This window comes from Falco rusticolus, chromosome 4 (genome assembly GCF_015220075.1).
Source record: "Falco rusticolus isolate bFalRus1 chromosome 4, bFalRus1.pri, whole genome shotgun sequence".
Classification (NCBI taxonomy): domain Eukaryota; kingdom Metazoa; phylum Chordata; class Aves; order Falconiformes; family Falconidae; genus Falco; species Falco rusticolus.
In genome coordinates, this window is record NC_051190.1 from 103,304,154 (window position 1) to 103,324,911 (window position 20,758).

The 20,758-nt window shown below is 39.1% G+C and overlaps 1 protein-coding gene across 4 annotated transcripts in view; it reads left to right on the top strand.

The window, feature by feature from the left end:
• Positions 1–20,758, top strand: part of SLC4A7 (solute carrier family 4 member 7) — a 97,638-nt gene that overhangs the window by 12,230 nt on the left and 64,650 nt on the right. The window contains exon 1 of one of the 4 annotated variants that reach the window (XM_037383051.1): positions 13,881–14,084. The exons of 2 other annotated variants lie outside the window; for them this stretch is intronic. In XM_037383051.1, coding sequence (XP_037238948.1) covers positions 14,049–14,084 — 36 coding nt within the window. In that variant the 5' untranslated portion in view covers positions 13,881–14,048. Of the gene's footprint in view, positions 1–13,880; positions 14,085–20,758 lie in introns of those variants that run through there. One more of the 4 variants, XM_037383048.1, reaches the window with a different exon arrangement.

A 20,758-nucleotide genomic window follows, 5' to 3' on the forward strand; every position in this document is an offset into this window, starting at 1 on the left:
TCAAGTATTCGGAACAGGGGACCTGAAAAAGATTAAATGCCTGATCCCCAAGAATGAGAACAAATTAATTAGGGGTAGGATAATATCTTAATTTTTTTTTAATGGAACAGCTGTTCACCAGGTGCTTTTGTTTGACATTATTAATAAACTTTGCCAAAACATGGTTTGACATGATTAAATGTACTTAAATTATGGTCCATTTATAGACATAAATTACAACTGTTTATAACTTCTGTACAGTGCAAGTGTGCTTCATAGGTAGCCTGTTGGCTTATGGTTAAGGAAGAAGATGGTCATGTTCTATTGAGTGAAGACAAACAGTGTTAGTCTGAGGCTTGTAATTCTTGGGCGTGAGTCAGTTGTCTTTGCTATAAAAAAGTGGAAATGAAGGGCAAAATATAAATAGGGAACTGAAGAAATTTGATACGCTCAAGGCCAAAGAATATACCAGCTACTTACGTTTCGTGTAAGTATGGACAGAATGGACAGAACCTTTTGGAAAAACAGGCAAACGAGAAAGTTCAGTGTGCTTTTCTCATCAGTGATGGGGCTGAAGTACTGTAACCCATTCAATTATATGGGATTTTAGCTAATCCTAATAAAGCAAATAACTTGGAATATGCTGCTTTGTTAAATAAAGTGACTAATTTCTCTCTGTCATGTTCAGTGGTTTGTTGCATGACTGGATATTTACTGTGTTTGCATTTATGGTAGCCCAGGCTAGTGTCTGACAGTGATAAACTTCCGGATCCTGAAGGCAATGTAAAGGTGAGAATTTGCATGTTAAAACAGTAGGTCTCAAACCAGAGACCTGTATTTTTCTGGATGATATGCTTCAGTGTGTACAACGGGTGTGCAGTTACCTGCCACTCCATATATATCAGCTCTGTAGCCCTGTTTCTTTGGGGAAGGGGCGGAGGAGTAGGTCTACACTTCAAAAGCTAAATTGTGGATTAATGAATTCACAAACAATTAACTTCAGCTTCTTGACAAAAGGCTTATTTTTCTTCGGCTATCCTTGGAAGAAATCTGTAGGGCTTGATGACCACTGGTCAAGCAACTTGAGTTTCAAGCGGCTAAAGCTGTAGTCTGTAGTCTGTTGCCATAAGAGGTTGCTGCAGAATGCTTTGAGTTGAAATTACCACTGGTGTGTATTTTGAGTAAAGTCACAAGTGTCCACTTCCAGGTACTAGGAGTCATAGCCCCGAGGTGAACTTGGTGGCAGCGAAGGCACCAGGGAACCAGGAAAATATGTAACTGCTTTCAGAAACAGCTTCTAGAGAATGGTGGCAGTACCTCCAGAGGCTTAAGTTTGTTTTAGAGGCTGCAGAGGTGGCAAGAGCTGGGGAGAAGCCCAGACAATGGCAGTATGGGTGTCAGGGCTGAGAATGGTGCTGTGGAAGCTGTTACGAGCCCAAGGAGGCTGTGGCTGGTCAAGGCAATGAAGCCAAGTTCTTGTGGAAGTGACAGGAAGGATATCTGTGTTTATATGCATGCTTGTATGTATGCATTTCTGGAAATGCAAGTGTACAACATGCATGAGTTTCTACTTCAGAGTAAAGAGTACATACCTCCAAGATAGCATGTTGGCTTCTGTGTTGTGACTTGCATCACTGCTGTTTCTTGTCAAGCTCAGAGGATCAGTTTAAAGTTTGTGGTAATACATCACCAAGACTAAACAGTTTAATATATGATGGCCATGTTATATGGAGAACCAGGTTCTTGCTTCAGTTGCCTCATGGTATAAAACAGATCTTGGATAAAGACAGAAGAAAATTTCCCTTCCTGCCCTGAGGGTTAGTAAAAAAAAGGTAAATCCAAATGCCGTGAATGGATACAATGTGCCGTACTACTTAGTGGGATCTGAATGGCTCTTTATTGGTGAATGGATTGTTCATGTGTATGTGTTTAAGATGTACTAAATTTGATGGGAAGAAGATACCTGTTGTTATAGAAAAGTAAGGAAGGGACATGATCTTAGTTTTGAGAACTGGTCTCCTATAGAGCTGTATATCAAAATAATTTTGTGTTGTGCAACAGATCATTGATAAACATGTTTCAGGTCCACTAGTGTTAGTAAGGTATGGGATGGAAGAGAATTGTCTGGGAGCTGCTTTCAACTTAGTATTGCTTACATAGGAATCATTAAGATAAGGTAATGACCAAGAAAGTGGCTTGTTAGGAAGAGTGATACGGGGCGAAGAGGAGCTTGATGGTGTCCTTCTATAGGCTCTGTGGCCAAGGTTAATTCTCAGAACTCCATGGGAAATTAATGTGCAAGCAACAGAGGTGAATTTTGGGTATGTCTTGACAAGACTGCTGTTTTCCCCTTTCCCCTTTTATTCTGGTTTTCAACTTTATCATAAAGTATCCAGTGGGTTTTTTTGTTAGAAGGAGTTTTGCCTGACTTTTATCCTTAACCTCATCTGCTTACAGGTAGCCTCAAAGGAACTGGATTGTCACAGAATGCCCTGTTCTGTATGAGCAGTGAGTCTATAGTCTGTGATGTGGAAGGATTCCCATGGGATGTTTCCTATAAAAAACCCCAGTTTTGTGACTCTGAAAAGTTGGTGTGTTTTCTCCACACGCTGCAGCACTGGGTGGAAGTTTACCTTGGTGGCTGTAGAAAACTGTCCCTCTGTTAAAGTGAGAAAGAGAGCATTTGCAACACTACAATACTTCTGTGTTTCATATACTGCTTTGTATATCATATATAACTAAACACTGAATTCCTGTGAGTAGTATACTGTCACCTTTCCTGTTACTGTAAGTGTCTTTCAACTTTGGCACAAATTGCTAAGCTTGAAGTGAAGTGTGTTCCTGCTTCCTTTTGGTGAATGTAATTTTAAAGCATGGCTTCTTTTCAATAACTAGACAGAGACCTACAGCAGCTTTTCGGTGTATTAATTCTAGGCAGGTAGTAATGAAAACTGAATGGTAAATGATGTCCTGGATGTGGCTGTAATTTTTTTGAAGTTTGGTTCTCCCTGCCTTACGATTTGTATTACTGAAGAAAGTGCTGCTAAAGCCCTTAGGTCCCAAGAAAGCAGCTCTGTTAAAAGCACCAGGAACTGAAGAATTTATGAAAGTAATCCTGTTTTTCCTTTGGTATACACAGTGATCATGCTTTGAGACAGTCATCAGCATTGATGTCCTTTTTTTTTTTTTCTTTCCTTTTTTTTTCTCATCACCAATGTGGACAGACATTTCAAAAGAGGTTACATGCTTTATATTCTGATAGGTCAATAATCCTGTATCAATCCAAGTCATAGAAGATCCCAACTCTAAAACTGTCCCTTTGAAGTGAAACAAAAAGAATTCTGAATGAGCTGCTCACGTAGTGTTAAAGGTACAAAGCTCTTGGTGGGGTTGATAATGGAACTCTTTGTAGATGAGAAAGCTGGTCTTCAGGTGTCCTCAGCTGATTGTGTAAGTTAATGTGTTAAACTCACTTCCAGCAAGTAGTTTGACAGAAGTATCAATGGGAGTAATGGTTGATACCAAAGTTAATCAGAGACTAGATGCTGTGAAACAGCCAGAATTACTTACTTTGAATGCTTGGATGTGGTCCTGTCGGGGTTTTCTAAGAGCCCACTTGAGCAACAACCAAGTTGTCTTCTCAGCATAGGCAGTGCCACCCAGCATACAGCTGCAGCACAGCAGAGAAGGCTAGGACTGAGCACGGGGCAATCTGTCTTTCCTTGCAGCTGAGGGAGGCTTCTGGTTTTAAATACTGCTTTTTTTGTTTGTTTGTTTTGAGTCTCTGTGACTGTAATAGAGCGCACCTGCAATTCAAGGTCTGCTCGTGATCTGTTTGTGAAGAAGTATAGTGTGGGAGAGTTTCATGTTCATGGCTTCCAAGGCCATGTGTCAGCATTATCCTGTTACGAATGCTAGTTCCTTCAGTGGCTTCCTCATTTAGAATAGATAGAATTTTCCTCTGTAGTTTCATAAATTTACAATAAAAGCAACTTAAGCAGAGTTTTTTTTTTCTTGTGTCTTTATTGCTTTTTGCTCATCAAATCTTGAAGAGGATAGTGTTTGAATAATTGTATTTGAGTTGATGCTTCAAATTAATCTAGAATGTTAAAGATGTTCCACTTCAGCAGAGTAAGCACTGAAGTGCCTTCATTATAATTGGTGGAAACAATAGAATCATTTAAGTTGGAAAAGACCTTTAAAATCGAGTCCAGCTGTAAATGTTTGTGCTTTTTATTAATATGTATTATTTCACAGTTACATCGATAACACTAGTAAAAAAGACAAGTTAGTTTGCAGTACCTAGAAAATAAATAATAGTTGTCTGAAAGTTGTGTGGTTTTTTTTTTTTTAAGAAAACTTAGCTATGGAATATAGCATTGCTTTAAAGTGTCAATAAGTACACAGAGCTATTAAAATAAGAAAATTATTATTTAAAGAAGGGGTGAGTTTCAGGAAACCATTGGTGAACTCTCTTCTACCACCCCCTTCCTCCATCCTTCTTATAAACGGTTAGGCTGTGAATGCTGCTAATAATGTCTTTCAAACCTGCATGCATGTTTGTCTCCTAATGCTACTCTAACTCTTTTAGAGCTTTTAGAAATGTGGGGTTATCTTGCAAATTCAAATTAAGACCCAGAGTAGAAGTGAAGCCTGCTGACACAGTGGTTCCCAAAGTCTGAACTGTGGTATAGTTCCTCTGTTGTGCAATGTGTTTGTGATGATACTGCCTAGGAAAGCAAGTAGGTTTATGAATGTAAGTTGCTAATAACCATTATGTGTTACCAAAAATCCAGTTACGTGATGAAATTAGTCAAAAATAGAAACAAGCTTCAAATACATAGAATAAACTTCTATACAGGCTTTCATTATTTCGTTTCCTAAACAGTAAGTGTAAATATGCATTGCAGTCTGTTAAAGTAAAAGCAATTGAAAGACAACTTTAACAGATTGGTATTTGAGTATGCAGCTTGATAATTTTCTTCAATTAAAAAGTCTGGAAGGACCATAAAAGTGGAGAGCATGGCGATTGTGCTTTGTACTCCTATATAATAGCTTTCCTTCTGAGGTTATCAGATTTTCATGGTTTTTCCCAATTACATGGTCTGTACGGCTAAATTTCAAGTATTTAAACCTTACGACCTCAGTGGTCTGAATGAAGTAATCTTCCTTCATATATCTAAATAACATGGCTGTGAGTGAAAATTTGGAGTTAATATTGGCGACAGCATATACAACTGGTTTTTGAAGTGGACTGCTCTCAGATTCCACCTAGTGTCTGGTGTGAATGTTGTGATTCTGAACTGAACTACAGTTCAGCCTTTTCAACGGAAGAGCTTCCTTCTGGCACAGTCGTTCTGTCCCAGTGAGAAAATGGTGCCTTACCCATTCTTTCAACCTCTGTCAATGCACAGCGACCTCAGACAACATGAACAGCTTTTAGTAGACAGTTGACCTGATTATTAATACTTCAAAATATCCATTTGTCTCATTAGACTTGAATGATTTTGCTTTATATACTTTTTTTAAAGTAACGCTTCTTTTGATAATCAACAATGAAAACTGATACAGATTTTAAAGACTGTTAAACTGGAAACCTCAGTTTTTGAGGAAGTCTGTAAAAGGTTATTAAAATCATGTAAAAAACTCTTGCTTCTATTTAAGTTAATTACATCTTGGTCAAAAGCTCTGAAATTGTTGTTAAGATAACTAAAAGCCTGACATCATGTTGCCCCAAATATCAGACTTTATTCAGACTTCAATAAAAGGGTACCATTGTCTACTGAAAGAGTGCCTTATCACCATTCAGATATGATCTCACCTGATTAAGGTTAGGGTGCACTATAAGCCAGTTTGATTCACTTTCTTCTTTACATAGGAGATTTGATTTGTACAGCATGCTGTTTGGTGACACTTTTCCAGCCTGGTTCACAGGCAGTTCCCCCCGCCCCCCCCCCCCCCCCCCCCCCCCCGTAAAGTCAGTCCTGTGAAGAAATGTGAGAATAATAGCAAATAATTTGGTGGATAGGTTAATTTATTTGTGTGTGCCTTGACTTCAGCGAAATAATGCTGGAAAAAAGGAATGGATACGCATATGGTCTAGGCAAATGAAAACTTAATCATTGGAAACATGGGAAGTTGCCTAAAATACAAGTATATACAAATTTTTCCTATTTGAATGTTTCTTTACACATCTCTTTTGGCTGTAGGTGGGAAGGTTTCAGTATTACTGCTCTTAACTGTTGTTTTCCAGATATCCCTTATTTTTCAGATTCTCTCCTGTATCAGTTTGAGGTGGAAAACAGTGTTTTGGAATCATGGAATGATGAAAGCTTGGTTTGGTTGCTAAAAGCTGCCTAGTGAAGATGTTTTTCCTCCCAGAAAATCAATTTTGGCTGATTTCCCTCTTGGAAAAAAACAGTTAAGCATTAATACAACTTGAAATGTTTATGTAATTAGGATATCTGATTGCAGAAATTTGTTTGATATAGTAACACATCCCCAGGGCTGTAAGCTGTAGTTGCTTCTGTTTTATATGTTACAGTAGAAGCAAGTGTTGGATTCTGTGTAAATGTCTTCTCTACAGATTTGATAGTATCAGAAAGACATTCTGGAGACTTGCCTTCTACATCAGTACAATCATCATGCAGGGTTTTTTTTTTCTTTTTCCTTCTTTCTCTGTTTTCCCTTATCTGATATTTGTAGAAAATTCGTTTGGCTGCCAGATGCAGTTGGCATTGTCTAGATAGTCTTACATTTTTTTAGCATTTAAAAATTCTGTAGTAGCTGTGAAATGCAGAATTACAAATCTTAAGATAAAGTTCTTGTAGCCTTGGGGTATAGCATATTTGATTTATATTGCTGGAAGATCTTTTGCTTAGGTCTCCAGTCTGGATGATGTATTTTATGTGTTTGGTTTACTGTGTATTTGACTTGGTATTGTGTCTCTTAATGGGATCAATTATGTTCCTAAAGACATCTTAAAGCTGTTGAATCTCTGTCAAGTTCAGGCAGAGAATGCTGGAGGAGAGTTTGTATGTAGGGGCATGACTTGATATATTGAAGCCAGCTTTAGAGTTCCTAGGGCTGGTCACAGTTGCCATGGTTGCATCTTAAGGAGCATGAATCTGATATAACCTTACTCTCCAAGTTCACATTTGCCTTGCAAGAAAATCCTGGCAGTAGAATTTTTATGGGTAGACTTTTACGTAGTGCTAGATAATTGTCTGTCTTCCAGAAGTCAATGTGAAAGCCAAAAGCCTATCTGAATTCCTTGTGCATGCTCTAATTTCACTTGAAATCAGTCTTCCCTTCAGCTTGTATTTGTGCTGCTGCGTGGCAGTGTGCAAATCAAGCTGTGTGGAACTGTGGTCTAACTGCACTGTATTAGGAATACGGATAACTTCTGGTGCTTATTCCAAAATCATTAAAAATGCCTCTATATTGTTTGGGTAACCTTTTCAGAGAGCTCCCTTTCTAGTAGTTGTTGGCTGGTTAGAACTCCCGTGCAAACTCAAACGTTGGTGCTCTTTAAAGTAGAGAATTTGAAGTGTTTGTTTAACAAATCAAGAGTAATTTGCCTGCCCTGTGTTGGATGCATTCAACTTTCTTTTACTAAATAGCCCTTCAAGTCATAAGTTTACAGTAAGAGTCCTACAGCATTGGTTTTTCTTCTACAGAATAGAAATGCGTGCATGTTTCTTAGGAGTAGTATGTTACAGATAGTCTTTTACGTTGTTATTCACAAAAGGAAAAGCTGTAATAAAGTTCTAAAAGATAAATCTTTCAGTAGTTGTTCTTGAGACAAAGGATACAGTAGCTGCAAAAAAGGTAGGTTTTCTTTTTTGGCTGATTTTTGGATCTCTGTGTCAGTTTCCCCTTGCATTTTGTCAATTGAACTGTCCTGTAAAATACGTGCCATGTATGATGGCAGCATGTATGAGTATGGTCTGTCAGAATCGGCAGCTTTTTAACAGACTTCTCCCAGAACCTCCTAGTCAGACACAGCAAAAACGCTGTGTTTCTTAGTACATCAGAAAATCTGCTGCTTTCTCTCTTTAACCAAACAAAGGGAGCTCAGCTGTATAGCTTTAAATTATGTTAGAAAAGGCAAATAAAGAAAGAGAAGTTGATCCCTTCTTAAATGTCCCTTAAGTGATCCTTCTGAAGGATCTTGGGCTGGCTTCTTGAAGTTTAAAGTTCTGGCAGTTTTTTGTCTAGCAACATCTTCCTTTAAAAGTCTGAAAAAAACCTTTATAAGATACTCTTAAATATCTTAATGTGCTTTAGAATTGCAGGAGGAAAATGGAAGAAATTTCGGCAAGAAAGTACATGTCTTAAGATAGGCCTCATGCTAAGGCTGAGCTGGACTAATTAGTTTGTGGTCTCTGGGGGTTGTGTGTCATTCCCCCTTTGTCCTGTCTGCTTTCCTATAAGCTGGTTCCACTTGTGAAGCTGGCCAAAAAACGAACAAAAAACTCAAAATCAACACCCAGAGAACCAAAACAGAAGTTGTCAAGGTTAGTTTTCTGAAATGGTTGTTAACTTGAGTTATATGTTTACTATGTGATCAGGAAAGCATCAGATCTCAGGCTAACTTGGGAGATGTGATTTGTGGAATGCATTTTGTATTAAAAAAATCGGCAGACAACACCATCTGAATCCTGTATGTTGCACCACTTGGAAAGTTAAAAATAAATGATGAAATTCAGCCCTTGTTCAGACTGTAGTCATGGTCATGAGTGGTCCTGGAGTCTTCCTTCCATGCTGCCTGCCTTGTTCTTAAGAAGAAATGTTGTGGGCTGGTGGAGTGCTGATACCTCCTACTGTCAGTCCTGCTACTGCAAGTGTTGCGTTACCTTCTTGTTAGTTTGCTCAGTTTGATTTGTAGCTAGTAATTTTTGATTACTGTAAATACGTTGTCAGTAAATTATTACACAGATATTTGATTTTACTGGAGTGCAATTATATGAATAGAGTAGAATTTGAGACAGGGAAAGCTGAAGGTGAACAGTTAAGCCTTGAATTATTGTGAATCGGTGAGATTCGTGATCTTTCACTTTTCTATGAAGAGAAAGATGTGTATGTGAATAATCACTCAAAAATTACAGCATTCATTGAAGGAATAATTTTATTTATTAATGTTGGTGTTCTTGTCAAGGAACTGTTCAGTGTGGGTATAGCTTGATTTGCTTGTGTGTAAACTGGGTAATTTGAGTCCCCTCTTTCTCCCCAGGATCTGCTGTCAGGGAAGGGCTTTCATGTGCCTGTACTTCAAATAATGTCAGTACAAAACACAGTTTTATCTTCCCCTTATTGTGCTGCTTTGTACCTGGACTCATCAGCTGTTCATTTCTATGCCATCTATGATTCTAGGAGATGAGTGTTTACTATTTCTACAAGTGATAGTAGAGCATTTAAAGATACGGCCTTGGTTAGGTGGCTGTAGTGTTGAAACAGCCCAGGTTTATAGTCCTTGTGAACTTGCATAACGATCTAAGACTTCTTTACAACAAGGAAAAATCAGAATATATCTCAAAAATGCTGCCAACGTGCCTGGAGATGAGTTTAGGTAAAGGCAAGCGATGAGGGACATGTTCTATTTGTGAAGTGAGAAGCTATGAATTTAGAAAGCATCCTCATTCTTTTGCCAAAAAAACCCCAGAGCTGTGGGGCCCCCCCTCCGCAACAAAACCACCCAGCACATCACATCACCCAACCCCTCCCAGCTGTGTCAGTGCCATTTGCATGGTGACCACATGCTCATACATGTTTGAAGTGGAATTCCTGGTAGTGTTGTGTTTGAACATGGTGAATTTCTGCCATCTGTCCTCTACTGAGGGATGTCTTTGAGTCTGGAAATAAGTGCTCTAATACTTTACATACATCTTTTGTTTTTCTGTTTCATCAGTGTATCCAGACCAGGACTGCAGGCTGATAATGAAGTAGTCTGTACAACAGAGTGCACAGTTATCTCGCTGTTGATTCACGTTACAAAACTACACATCATTGTGAGAGCTGCGTACTTATTCTCTAGAGAGGATACTACCGAAATTCATAAAGTCAGGAGGGCTCAAACTAGCCATCTGCCTCATGCTTGCTCTCTGTGTCCTGGCGGCTTGTGACAGCTGTGCAGCAATGCACTGAGAAACCCAAGAGTCCACTACTGGGGCAGTACACTAGAGAGTATCTGCACAAAATACATCTATCCTTTTTTTCCTCCACCCCCCAGTCCCCCCACCCTCCCCATCCTTTTTTAGAAACTTGGTTCCATGTGTACGTGCTGATACAAACTGAGGCACGCTGAAGCATGCTATGCAAATGTACTTCTTGGGAACTAGCTGTCACGTGGAAACTGTAGTCTGAAAAATACTTGTAGGCAGTCAAACTCTTGGTTTCGGTGGGTCGTTTTAATTCATGAAATGATGATCCACTGCCTATGAAGGTTTCCATGTTCCCTTGCTAAGGGAATAATGTCTCCTTAGAAAAGTAGCTTCTATTTAATTTATGTGTAATAGAAAACTTGGAGGAAGCTGTTTTTGTTTAATGAGTTAGTAGGTTCCTGTTTAGTGAGAAGCTGAACAAAACCATTTGCAGTAGTCAGATACTAACATGCTAACATGAGACACTGTCATGCAGCTTGCTCGTGCATCACCATAATCCCCTAGCACCTTGCCCCCTCTCCTGACTCCCTTATGACCCAGGCCACCCCCACCCCCCCAGTCCAAAATACTCATTTAATATTGTCTCCTAGTATTTCTTGCTTTTATATTCTTTTCTAAAGGGAGGTGCTTTGAGTGTGATAGAGGCTATCCTTTCAGATACATGAAGAAAGGTGGCAGAGAACTGGGTTGTTTTTTTGATCTGCAATGTTAGAAAAGATTATCATGTTCATTTTGATCGATTTGTCCATATAAGGAAGGGTTGAGTTTGGATTATGGATGCAACTGTTAATGCTCTATTCCCTCACTGCCTGAAATAGGTTTTTAAATACTTCAATATAGATACCTCATACCAGATGTACCAGTTTACACAGCTACATGTGTGGGTATGTCGGTATGGCCTTTTTGCAGGCGAGAGAGCACTCAGGTTTCCTCGTGCTCCTATCTGGCCAGGTCTGATAGCGCTGGGCTGAAGCTCATGTTGTGAGTCCTGCTGAGAGCACAGTCCTGCTCACTGCAGCTACCTCAAACAAGTATGTGCTCATGTCCTGCCATCTCAGAATGGCAGTTTAAGCACAGTTCTGCTTGCTAGAGACTCGGCAGACCTCCGCAGTAAAGCAGTTTACTGCCACTCCACAATAGACTGTGGTCACTATTGCTCTGTCATTTTAAGAGCGAAATTTGGAGGAAGGAGAGAAGAGCTTGTGGTTCTACTAATACACGCAGCTTGCTGGTGTGTTAATGCGAGTGTTGCTGTAAGGTGTGATAGGGGCTATTTTTACAGATTGATCCAGAAACTGGCTCACAACAAGTGACGTGAAAATTACTTTTTCTAATCTGTTGTAAACATTTCTGCATTCCACCCCATAGTTAACAAATGTTTTGGGAATTAGTCCAAATTAGTTGATTTGCAGGGAATTTTTAATGGAAGCCTGTACTGCATACAAGAAATCGTGGACTATATATTGCTTGTGAAAAGACTGAAAGTTTTGCAGAGTGCTAAGAGCTCAAATGAACTGTTTTCTGTCTGGAGAATAGATACTTTTTTTTTTTTGACCTGTCTTTCCAAAAAAGTGCTTTTATAGCTGGTGAAAAGCTTAAATACGTGAAACTTGAAGTGGTATAAAAGTGAAAAGTGAATGATTGATGAAAAAAAGTGTATGTTTCATGATAGCTAAGTATGTTTCTTTTTTTTTTTTTAAAAAAAGGCTTCATACTGTTCATAACCTTCTGCAGTATCAAGCATACGGTTGAAATATTGGTGCAGTGCAAATAGTTTTGCACCGAGCACTCACAGTTTTGCTCTGAGTTCTCACAGTGTTGTCACCGAACACATTCAAGGATATGATAATTTTGTGTATATTTGTCTACAGTTTTTTTCAGAATACCTCTGTAGTTAAGCATGTTGAGACAGTTGCAGTTTGAAGTTGGTGTGTTCTCCATCTAATGTGAAGCTTTTCCCTTGTGTTTATTCTTGGGTAAGATCAGACATCTATCCATGAAGTATGTTGGTATGAGACTTAAAAGAAACAAATTTTCATCTGTTTGAAAAAAACGACCTTGTTTACATTTTAGAATGTTGAGTTTTTCAGCTTGGCTTTACATGTGCGTGTTCTTTGCTTTCTATTTTCTTCGTTTTTAAATGGATAAAGCTTCTGAGTGTGGGTGTTTTTTTTTTTTTTTGTTGTTCCAAGATTAAGTGACTATGAACTAGAAACTGGTTGACTACAGAGCAGAAGGAGAAAGATATTCCAATAAACTGCTTCAGAGTCTTGGTGGTTTTTTTAAGTTTCCAAATCAAGTATTCTTTCCAAAACCTTTAAAAAAAAAAAAAGTCAAACCACCCTGAACAAACCAGGTTTTGTACTTTTAGAAATTGAAGAACTTAGAGTATAGACTTATTCTAAGGAAAACTGCATTAAAGTGTGGGAGAGCCACCAGAACGCAGTTTGGCATAGCTGTTTCAGTATTCGTCTGAGTAGCTGAAGAGCTGTATGAATCTGTGCTCTGTACTAGAAGAAAAATAGGTTTGGTTTAGGATGCTCAGCTGAGAGCACAGAGTTAGGGTATCTGATATTTTTGTTTGTTTGTTCTTCCTGTGTGAATCATTTAGTTTATGGTCATTTACATACAACAACAGCAAGGCCTTCCAGTACCTTGGACGTGAAGATTCACAAGTGTTACAGTAACCATCTATACAGAGTGGAAACAAGCTAGTTTTAAACACTCCTCTCAGCACTGTCTGAGAATACTTTTATTAGTCTATGGTTAGAGAATTTTCTGGAATGAGAAAGGCAGTGAGTGGAACTGAACGTGGTCTTCAGATTTCTGAACTGCTAGGTGGTGAATACCATCTTCCCAGTTGCACAGTACGCTGCTTTGGCTGGTGGTATTTGCCCCAGGTTTATGAACAGTGTGTTACTTGTTTTGTTTTGTTCAAGTTGTTCATTGGTTGGGATGGCACCAGTCCAGCTTCATTACTAGAGTTCTCCTCATCCGAGAAGTAGGAATGGAAGAAGAAAAAAAGAACAAGGAAGGCAGTGTCATGTCATGAAGGTTAAGTTATGGGTAGTGCCTTAAAGAACCAGTTTTCCTACATGTTACCTGATGGGACAAGGAAAGGAAGGTATGTCGGTGGTGAAGAGGAACAGAGTGAAATGAGACTCTGAATTTGATCTGCTGGAGTGGAAGTTATGTTTTTCTAAGGTTGGCTTAAGCAAGGAAAAGTGTAACTACTCTTACCTGAAACAGAAAGCCATCTTACTTTGGAAGGATACATGGAATTGATTGCTGCTAACAGCATGGCTTTTTTACCTCTTCAGTGGGGAAAAAGAAATAAACAAGGATTTTTTTTTTTTACCCCAAATAAATTAGCCCTAGTTTATTTTGCCGAACAAGATTATATGGCTTATGTAAAAAAAAAAAACCAAACCCATGTGCTTTGGAATGAGTATTGAGTGAAAAGTTGATAATACAGCTGTAAACACACATAGCAGATGTTTGACTTCTGGGTTGTTCTGTTCTGGGGCCCAAGGTACAAATGTGCTTTCATTTTGCAGTGCTAACAAAGTCTTGGATCAGAGCAAAAATACAGCCTTGGAGCTGTTCTTAGCTGCTGTTGGTGCAGAAAATGTTAGGTCTGGAACTCTGTTTCAGTTCCTTTTTTGGTATTCTCTGAGCTGGAATTAAAGGCATGCTGTCTTGCCCATTCCGCTTTTGTGCGACCCTGTAGTAGCTGTAATCAGTGGCCGGGGAGACAGAGGCTTGCGAGGGAGCGATTGGCCTTCCCGGAGTACGGCTGTGTCCGGCACAGCCAGCTAAAGCGGTCATGTCTGCGCAGCCTCTGATCTCTGGGGAGGTTCATTACAGGGTCTGGTACAAGGGCACTCTCCGCTCCTGCACATCAGCATGGAAGAAGCTCGTCCAGGGAAGAAAATGCAACCTGTATGTAAATAGCAGCTGCATCAACTTAATAATCGTTCAAACATGCTTTGATGCAAGTGATATTTTAGTGACTGTGTCTCAGATTGGTGTGCTACCGTAGATTTGCTAGTTGTGGGAGAAATTTTTGAATGATCTGCTGATAGAAATAATACTTGAAGTAGAGAATTCTGTACTGGGGAAGATATTTTCTGGGTCGTTAGAATTGCTTAATCATAGTAACATGCTTGATTCGGAAAGAAAATGTGCTTTTACAATCATGAGAGTATACTACCATATTTTGAGAGTGGTTGGAGTGGGGTTTTTGTGGTTGTTGTTGGGGTATTTATTGTTGTTTTGCTTATTTTGCATAATTTAGAGTCAGTTTTTCTTGATTTGAAGGTTATCAGCTATGACTTTGAGTAATTACTGATTGTTCCTTTTGACAAAAAAAAAAGTGAACTTGATGAGTGGTGTAACTGAAGTAAAATGTGCTTGGAGGAAGTATTTTCTTCAGGCTTCAGTGGCATAGCCACAAATCTCCATTTGTGGGGATTTCTACAATGAAGCAGTGAGCTCACTTGTATTGGTGTTACAAGCTATTGCTTAGCTCCTGTATGAGTAGTCTTTGTCACTGCTGTTTAACGGCAACGCACTGTATAACAGGATTACTGCTTTAGGGTTCCCTGCAAACTAAAATCTATGGGATGGAATTTTCCTAAGCTGTAAAGCTTTAAAGACCCCTGAATTGTTTTATATAAATTTTAGAAGATGACCGCTAAACTTTCTATTTCCTTTTGTAAGCATAAGAAGTAAGAGTTTCATTTAGACATGTTAAAATGCATCTGATTGCAGTGGTCTTGTTTGTTAGTGTCTCTGTACTACTGGTTTTTGATTTTTATTGTGGTGTTACCATCAGCTCTGCATGCAGAACTCTCAGGCATGCATATGCCTAGAAGACTAGGCAAAGATTTGAGGTGACTTAGTTATAAAGATTCTACTACTTCCACTTTTCCTAGCTGTGACTTTAGAAATTGAAGTGAATGGAGCTATTAATTTTGTGAATGAAATTTAGTGCTATGAGGCAGTGATAAAATGCAACTTTGTAAAATGACTACTATAATATGAGATATGCTACTTGGTATCTTGTGTTGGATTGGTGACATTATTTTGCTATCTTTATGCATGGTGCTAAATTTTCTGGCCTGCAGAACACTCAGGTTGAATTCAAACAGGCTTCTAATTTTGATGGAGTATTCGCTTGCATTTTAGTTATGCCTTAATATTAATCAAGCCATCCTTTGTGTGTGTTCTAAAAATTTTTTTTTAATTTTATAAATTGCTGTGGTGTGCTGTAGTTGACAGCCAGTCACTGCTGTGACCAGTCACTTGTCAGTGTTTATGCTTCCTTTTTTCCTGACTTTCTCTCAATTTAATTTTGTGTTTACTGTCCAAAGGCTAGTGTCTGATTTGTCAGGGACATGGCTTGTCTTGCATGTTGTGGCCCTCAGCGTGGCAGTGGCCAGTGTAATGTCTGCTAGAACCACTGAAATAAAATTATTTATAAACATTAGGTGTTCAGCTGTTGAGGAAGCAAAACATTAAAATATTTAGAACTGCTTTTTCCCAAAAGTGCTGTTTGGGTTTTTTTGTTTGTGTGGTCATGGTGTGGTTTTGTTTTTATGCTCTTATTTTAGTAGTGCACATACATGTCTACTGTCCTCCCTCATACAGTTCTGGAAATGTAAAAGTAAAATGCAACTTCTGGAGAGTCTTACTGAAGTCTGTTGTTGTCTGTTGGATGTGCTTGTGTAAACAAGGTTTGTATTGCTGCTGTGTTTTTTTGTAAGTCTTCTAGAAGCAGACTGGCCAGACCTATTTAGTAGGGTAAGCTGAGCAGTTAATTAGAGGATTAGTAGGCCAGAAAAGCTTCTCTTAAGTATTCCTAACCCCTTTTGTTATAGCTATGGTCTTACTGAAATCTAAGCCTCAGACCTTCCTGTGAGGCTCCGAGTATTGCTTTGATTAGGAGGGATCTTCATTTACATGCGAAATAGTTGTGTAAAATAGTACTTGTATAACCACAGCTAAAATTCACAAGTAAAGGGTGGGGAGGTGGGGGGTGGCTGCGACGCTAAAATCCTTGAGCTGTACTGGAGTCTTTCCTGTGGTGTTTGAGCAATACCCACCGCGGTGATAGTAGGGGGGGAAAAAACCTCCTAAAACTGGAAAGCAGCTGTTCTGTGCAAGTGAGACCGTAGCAAATACAACCAAGGGGAAACCCGTCAATACGGTGTGCTTCCTGTTTTAAATCTGGCAAGTGTGCTGTTTGTGAATTATTATTAATTTTACTCTCATCCGTATATATTTAGAGGGCAAGGCCAGCTAAAAATTGTATGCTGACAAAATGAGATGGAGCCCATTTATATTTAGTGCACTTTCCCTTGGCTGTTAGGTTTGTGTGCTTGATTTAGCACTGGTGGTAATGTTTCATCCCTTTGGCAACTCCTGTAGATACAGTATTGCTGTGTAGACCGATACTGTGCCCAAAGAACAAATTTCAAATGCCTTTATAGGGCCGCTTGTGCAGTTCACCTAAAGACTGTTTAGTAGGCTGAATAATACCTTCACTTACTACTGTTTAGAAAGGACTTGTGATTTTTTTTTTTTTTTTTTTCATATCCTGGCTGTCCTTCATGGAGGCAGCAACCGGAGATGTCTGCACTCCTGCCCACCGTTGGCTCATCTTACCTCTGGTTTAAAATCAGACTCTATCTGACAGAGAAGTAAACCAATATATTTAGAACTTACCAAGTGATGCTGTTACTTGTTGCTGCAGGTGAACCATGTTGAAAAGCCCTTCCTAATTTACTCACTCTTAAGTAAGGCTGCTTGGTGCTCTCTAGGTAGCAGCGGGAGAGCCGTAGCATAGACCTGTTGCTGATGCTTGCCAGGGGTAGAATGATTGTCATTGAACTCTGCATACAGTAGTCACAGATGGCATTAACGAATATACTAATATTCTGGTTTCTTTACCTCTTGCAGGGTTGTTGTCACCGGTAACTTGTAGTCCTACAAAATTAGGAGAGAACACTGGTCTTACCTGAGCTACGCGTGCACCGCCCCCCCGCCCCCCCCCCCCCCAAAAAAAAAAAAAAAAAAAAAAAAGTTAGCACTTATTAGCTTGCAGTTCTGGGAGATTCAGTGGATAGAAAAGAGGCTGCATGTGCATTCTGTAAATCAGAGATGTATTTTATTTCATGACTACATGGAGTATTATGTGTGCTTAGAACAGAAATGCTTCTGAAACAGACCACTTGGGAAGTGCTGTGAAAATGAATCATGAATTACCCTCCTGGTTCTTAATTATTCTGAACAATATATTTCAGTAGCTGTGTGACAAAGGAGTTTGTGTGTATATCTGTCTTTAAAAAAGTCCAGTTTTTAAATGTTTCATATATGTACATACATGTATCTGGAAAACAGTTGCAAAATTAGGTTTTGTAGTTCCTCTTTTGTTATCTTTGAAATTTGTGGTCAAAATGAAGGTTTAAATTTCTTTTAGCAGAGCAATACTGGTAATTTTTCTTTATTTAATTTCATTTTTTAAAAAACTGAAACCTTGATGGTTATCATATCTGTCTTCTGAATGCAGATCCAACAAAGTGAGGGCTGGTGACAGAACAAAAGTCCTGCTTGGACTATGCTTCCAAGGTCTAGGTCAAGCCACCATTTTGACTTCTGTTTGTACTGATTTGTAAGTTAATTGGGAAGTTGCTAAAGGCCTCTACTGTTCCATGCTCTTGAAGGCAGCACGCTGGGTGGGATGGATGGTTTGATCCAGCTTAACTGCTCCTACGTACTGATGATGAAAGACTGAAGAGTCTTTCTTTTGCACTGTGCAAAAATTCTCCTATGCTCAGTATGTAAGCCTACGGTAGCATGCTGCCGGGGTTTACCAGTTGGGTCTGTAAGCAGTGTGTGCTTGTGTTTAGAGAGGAATGGCTTGTTGGTGCCACATTCCAGCCTAAGAGCTAAATCCCATCTGCCAGATCTGGTAACTCCACAAAGGCAGAGATGTACCCATGGGTTCTTGTGGGAAGGAACAGGTAGTATTTGCCTTCTGTTCAAGCCAGAAAGGATGGGATGTAATTACAGTCATAAAGCGATAAGCAGGTTCACTGGCATGGTGTAGGCAGATGTAGTAGAATAGTGTCAAAATCAGAAGTTTCAAACTTTTGGCCAGGGACAGATGAATAAGGTAAAAAAAATAGATATGACCCTCTCTACCCCCCACAGCCCCTGGTGTTCGGGGTTGGTTAGTAGTTTGTTTAGTTTTTGGGGGAGTGATGGTGGTTTGCATTTGCATCTGCTTGAACAAATGCGGCAATGAAGGTTCTTTGTAGCATGAAAGTGATAATGTAATTTTTTTTAACTTCTCTTTTTTTTTGGGTTGTGTCCTTTCCTGTGCCCTACTTATTCCCATGAACACTAGTGCTATCTCTTCTGGTGCTGCAGGTAGTTCCCCAGCTCTGTTGGGAAGAACTTTGGACAGAGGGGATGTAAATGGAGCATGTGAACATTGTCTTAGCTGAGTAATGGTTTTAGATGTTGAGCTCAAATTCTTTTTAACGCAATTACTGTATTACTTCTAGATTTCAAGGTTTAAGGTTAACTTTGTCAGCCATTTGTATGATCACTGTCTGTTACCAGAACGAGCTACATTCCAAGGACCTCAAAAATGTGTTGCTAGCAAGTTGTATCTCTTGGAAGTGGTGGCTCAGTAATGCACTTAGGCAGTGTGCCCATCTGAAGCCTGTCATGTGTATGTGACTGCATAAGGTTAGATGAGTTGCATGGTGAGAAAAGCTTGTACAGATGACAGTGGAAAGTATCCTTTAAATTTAATATTCTGTGCGTCATATTTGTGCCAGTCCACTAGATGGTAACTAACACGTGCTGCTGGAGGTCGACAACAAATTCTTGCAAACTTGAACACTTTCCTTAGTGATTTGTGCAATTTAGGATTGACTTTAGAAGTTCAACTTTTCATGCAGCTTTAAAATTTTAGATAGAAGAAGTGTACTGTACTAAATGAAGACAAATGTTTGAGAAGGTAAATATAGTGTAAGCAATTTCTGGATACTTGTCTGCAATAAAAGGGGAATTACTCTTTTCTCCTGGACTGAGAAAAGATATTTGAAAATCAGAGGTGGCAAGAGGAATCCTACTGGGATTCTGCTAGAGCAAAGAGTATTTGGAAGTCTTGTCTGGTCTGCAGCAGTTGAAAAGGGGTTTCATTTTCATGCTGGGGAAAGTTGGAAGGCCAGGAAGATATGTTGTAGTACATGCAGGCACCTTTGGCTAAATATGAGTTTTACTGGAAGGCTGTTCCTACAGTATGCTTGTGAGTATTCACAGATTTGGTGTTAAAAAAAGTGTACTTAGTGTATTTTAATTCAGTGTACTAGGATTTTTTTTTTCTTTCTTCCCTTCCTTGATGTACTTTGGACTTGTTCTGTGTTTATAAATGACTATATCCTTGTGAAAAGGTGAATGCTTAATCTCTTCCTAGGGTACTTTCGTTGCTTCTGGTGTTCCCCCCCCCCCCCAATTGTTCTGTCTCTTGACTGAAAAGAAAAGTTACATACATTCCAAGTTAGTCTTGAATTTTACTTTGGCTCGGCTTTATCAGCTGTGTTTTGGGCATCTGTGGGATTATTGTGTGTAGTTTCACATTAAATGAGTAGTAGATTGCAGAGGAATGCTTGCTCTAAGATGAAGTCTTTCTCTGTGCCTACGAGAGGGAAGTTGATGAGTCTTAAACAACCCACCTCTCTTTAAGTAAAAAGTTCAGAAAGTGGAAGAGATAGTGAGAATGGGAATGTGTTTGATTCGGCAACTAGAACAGTTTGCTCTCACTTTTGTGCCTTTAAACTGACATGGTAGATTTTCTGTATTTACTGGAAATGTATGCCCTACAGACTTTATTTTTAGCAAGGCAAAGGTTGTAACTTGGAATTAGTTTTGTAGTGATTTGAATATTGCCTGACTTAAGGCAAAATTATTTCATCGTGGGATTTGCTGTTGGCATCACAAAGGGTTATGTTAGACTGATGCTTTGTGTTTTTTCTAAACAAAGGCTGTAAAGGATATGCTTTCTTCATGTATGATATTTGTGGTTGCTAATGGTTTATTCTTGGAAGAGTCTTTGCATATGTCGAGTAGTTTGAGATAGGGATAGAATGGTTTGCAAGGGCATGCATGCCTCTCTGTAATCTAATCTCAAAAAACATGTTACTTTCACCTGATGTGGTTTTGAAAGCTGCTTCTGTATGTATAAGGTTGGCAAAGTGTCTCTGTTGCTACAGCAAAGGGTGATAAATATTAATAACACAGTATGAGGCATACAGCAAGTTCAAATTGTTATTGGGAGATAAAAATCTTTTCTCGCATGTGTATTTTCCACAGTGTGTATGTAATTTTCTACCAGTACACAGTAGTTTGTATAATCTGGAGAAAAATGTTGTCTTCCCTTGTTGTTCAAAACCTGTGTTGTCTGGGAAGCTTCCAAGTGTCCTAGAAGAACTTTAGGGGGCAGGGAGAGTTAGGTGCAGGGCACTTGAGCAGTCTGTGGCTGTAACAATGAAGCTTATTGTGGAAGAGGTTTTGATAGCACTCTTCCTAGTATTAGGGTT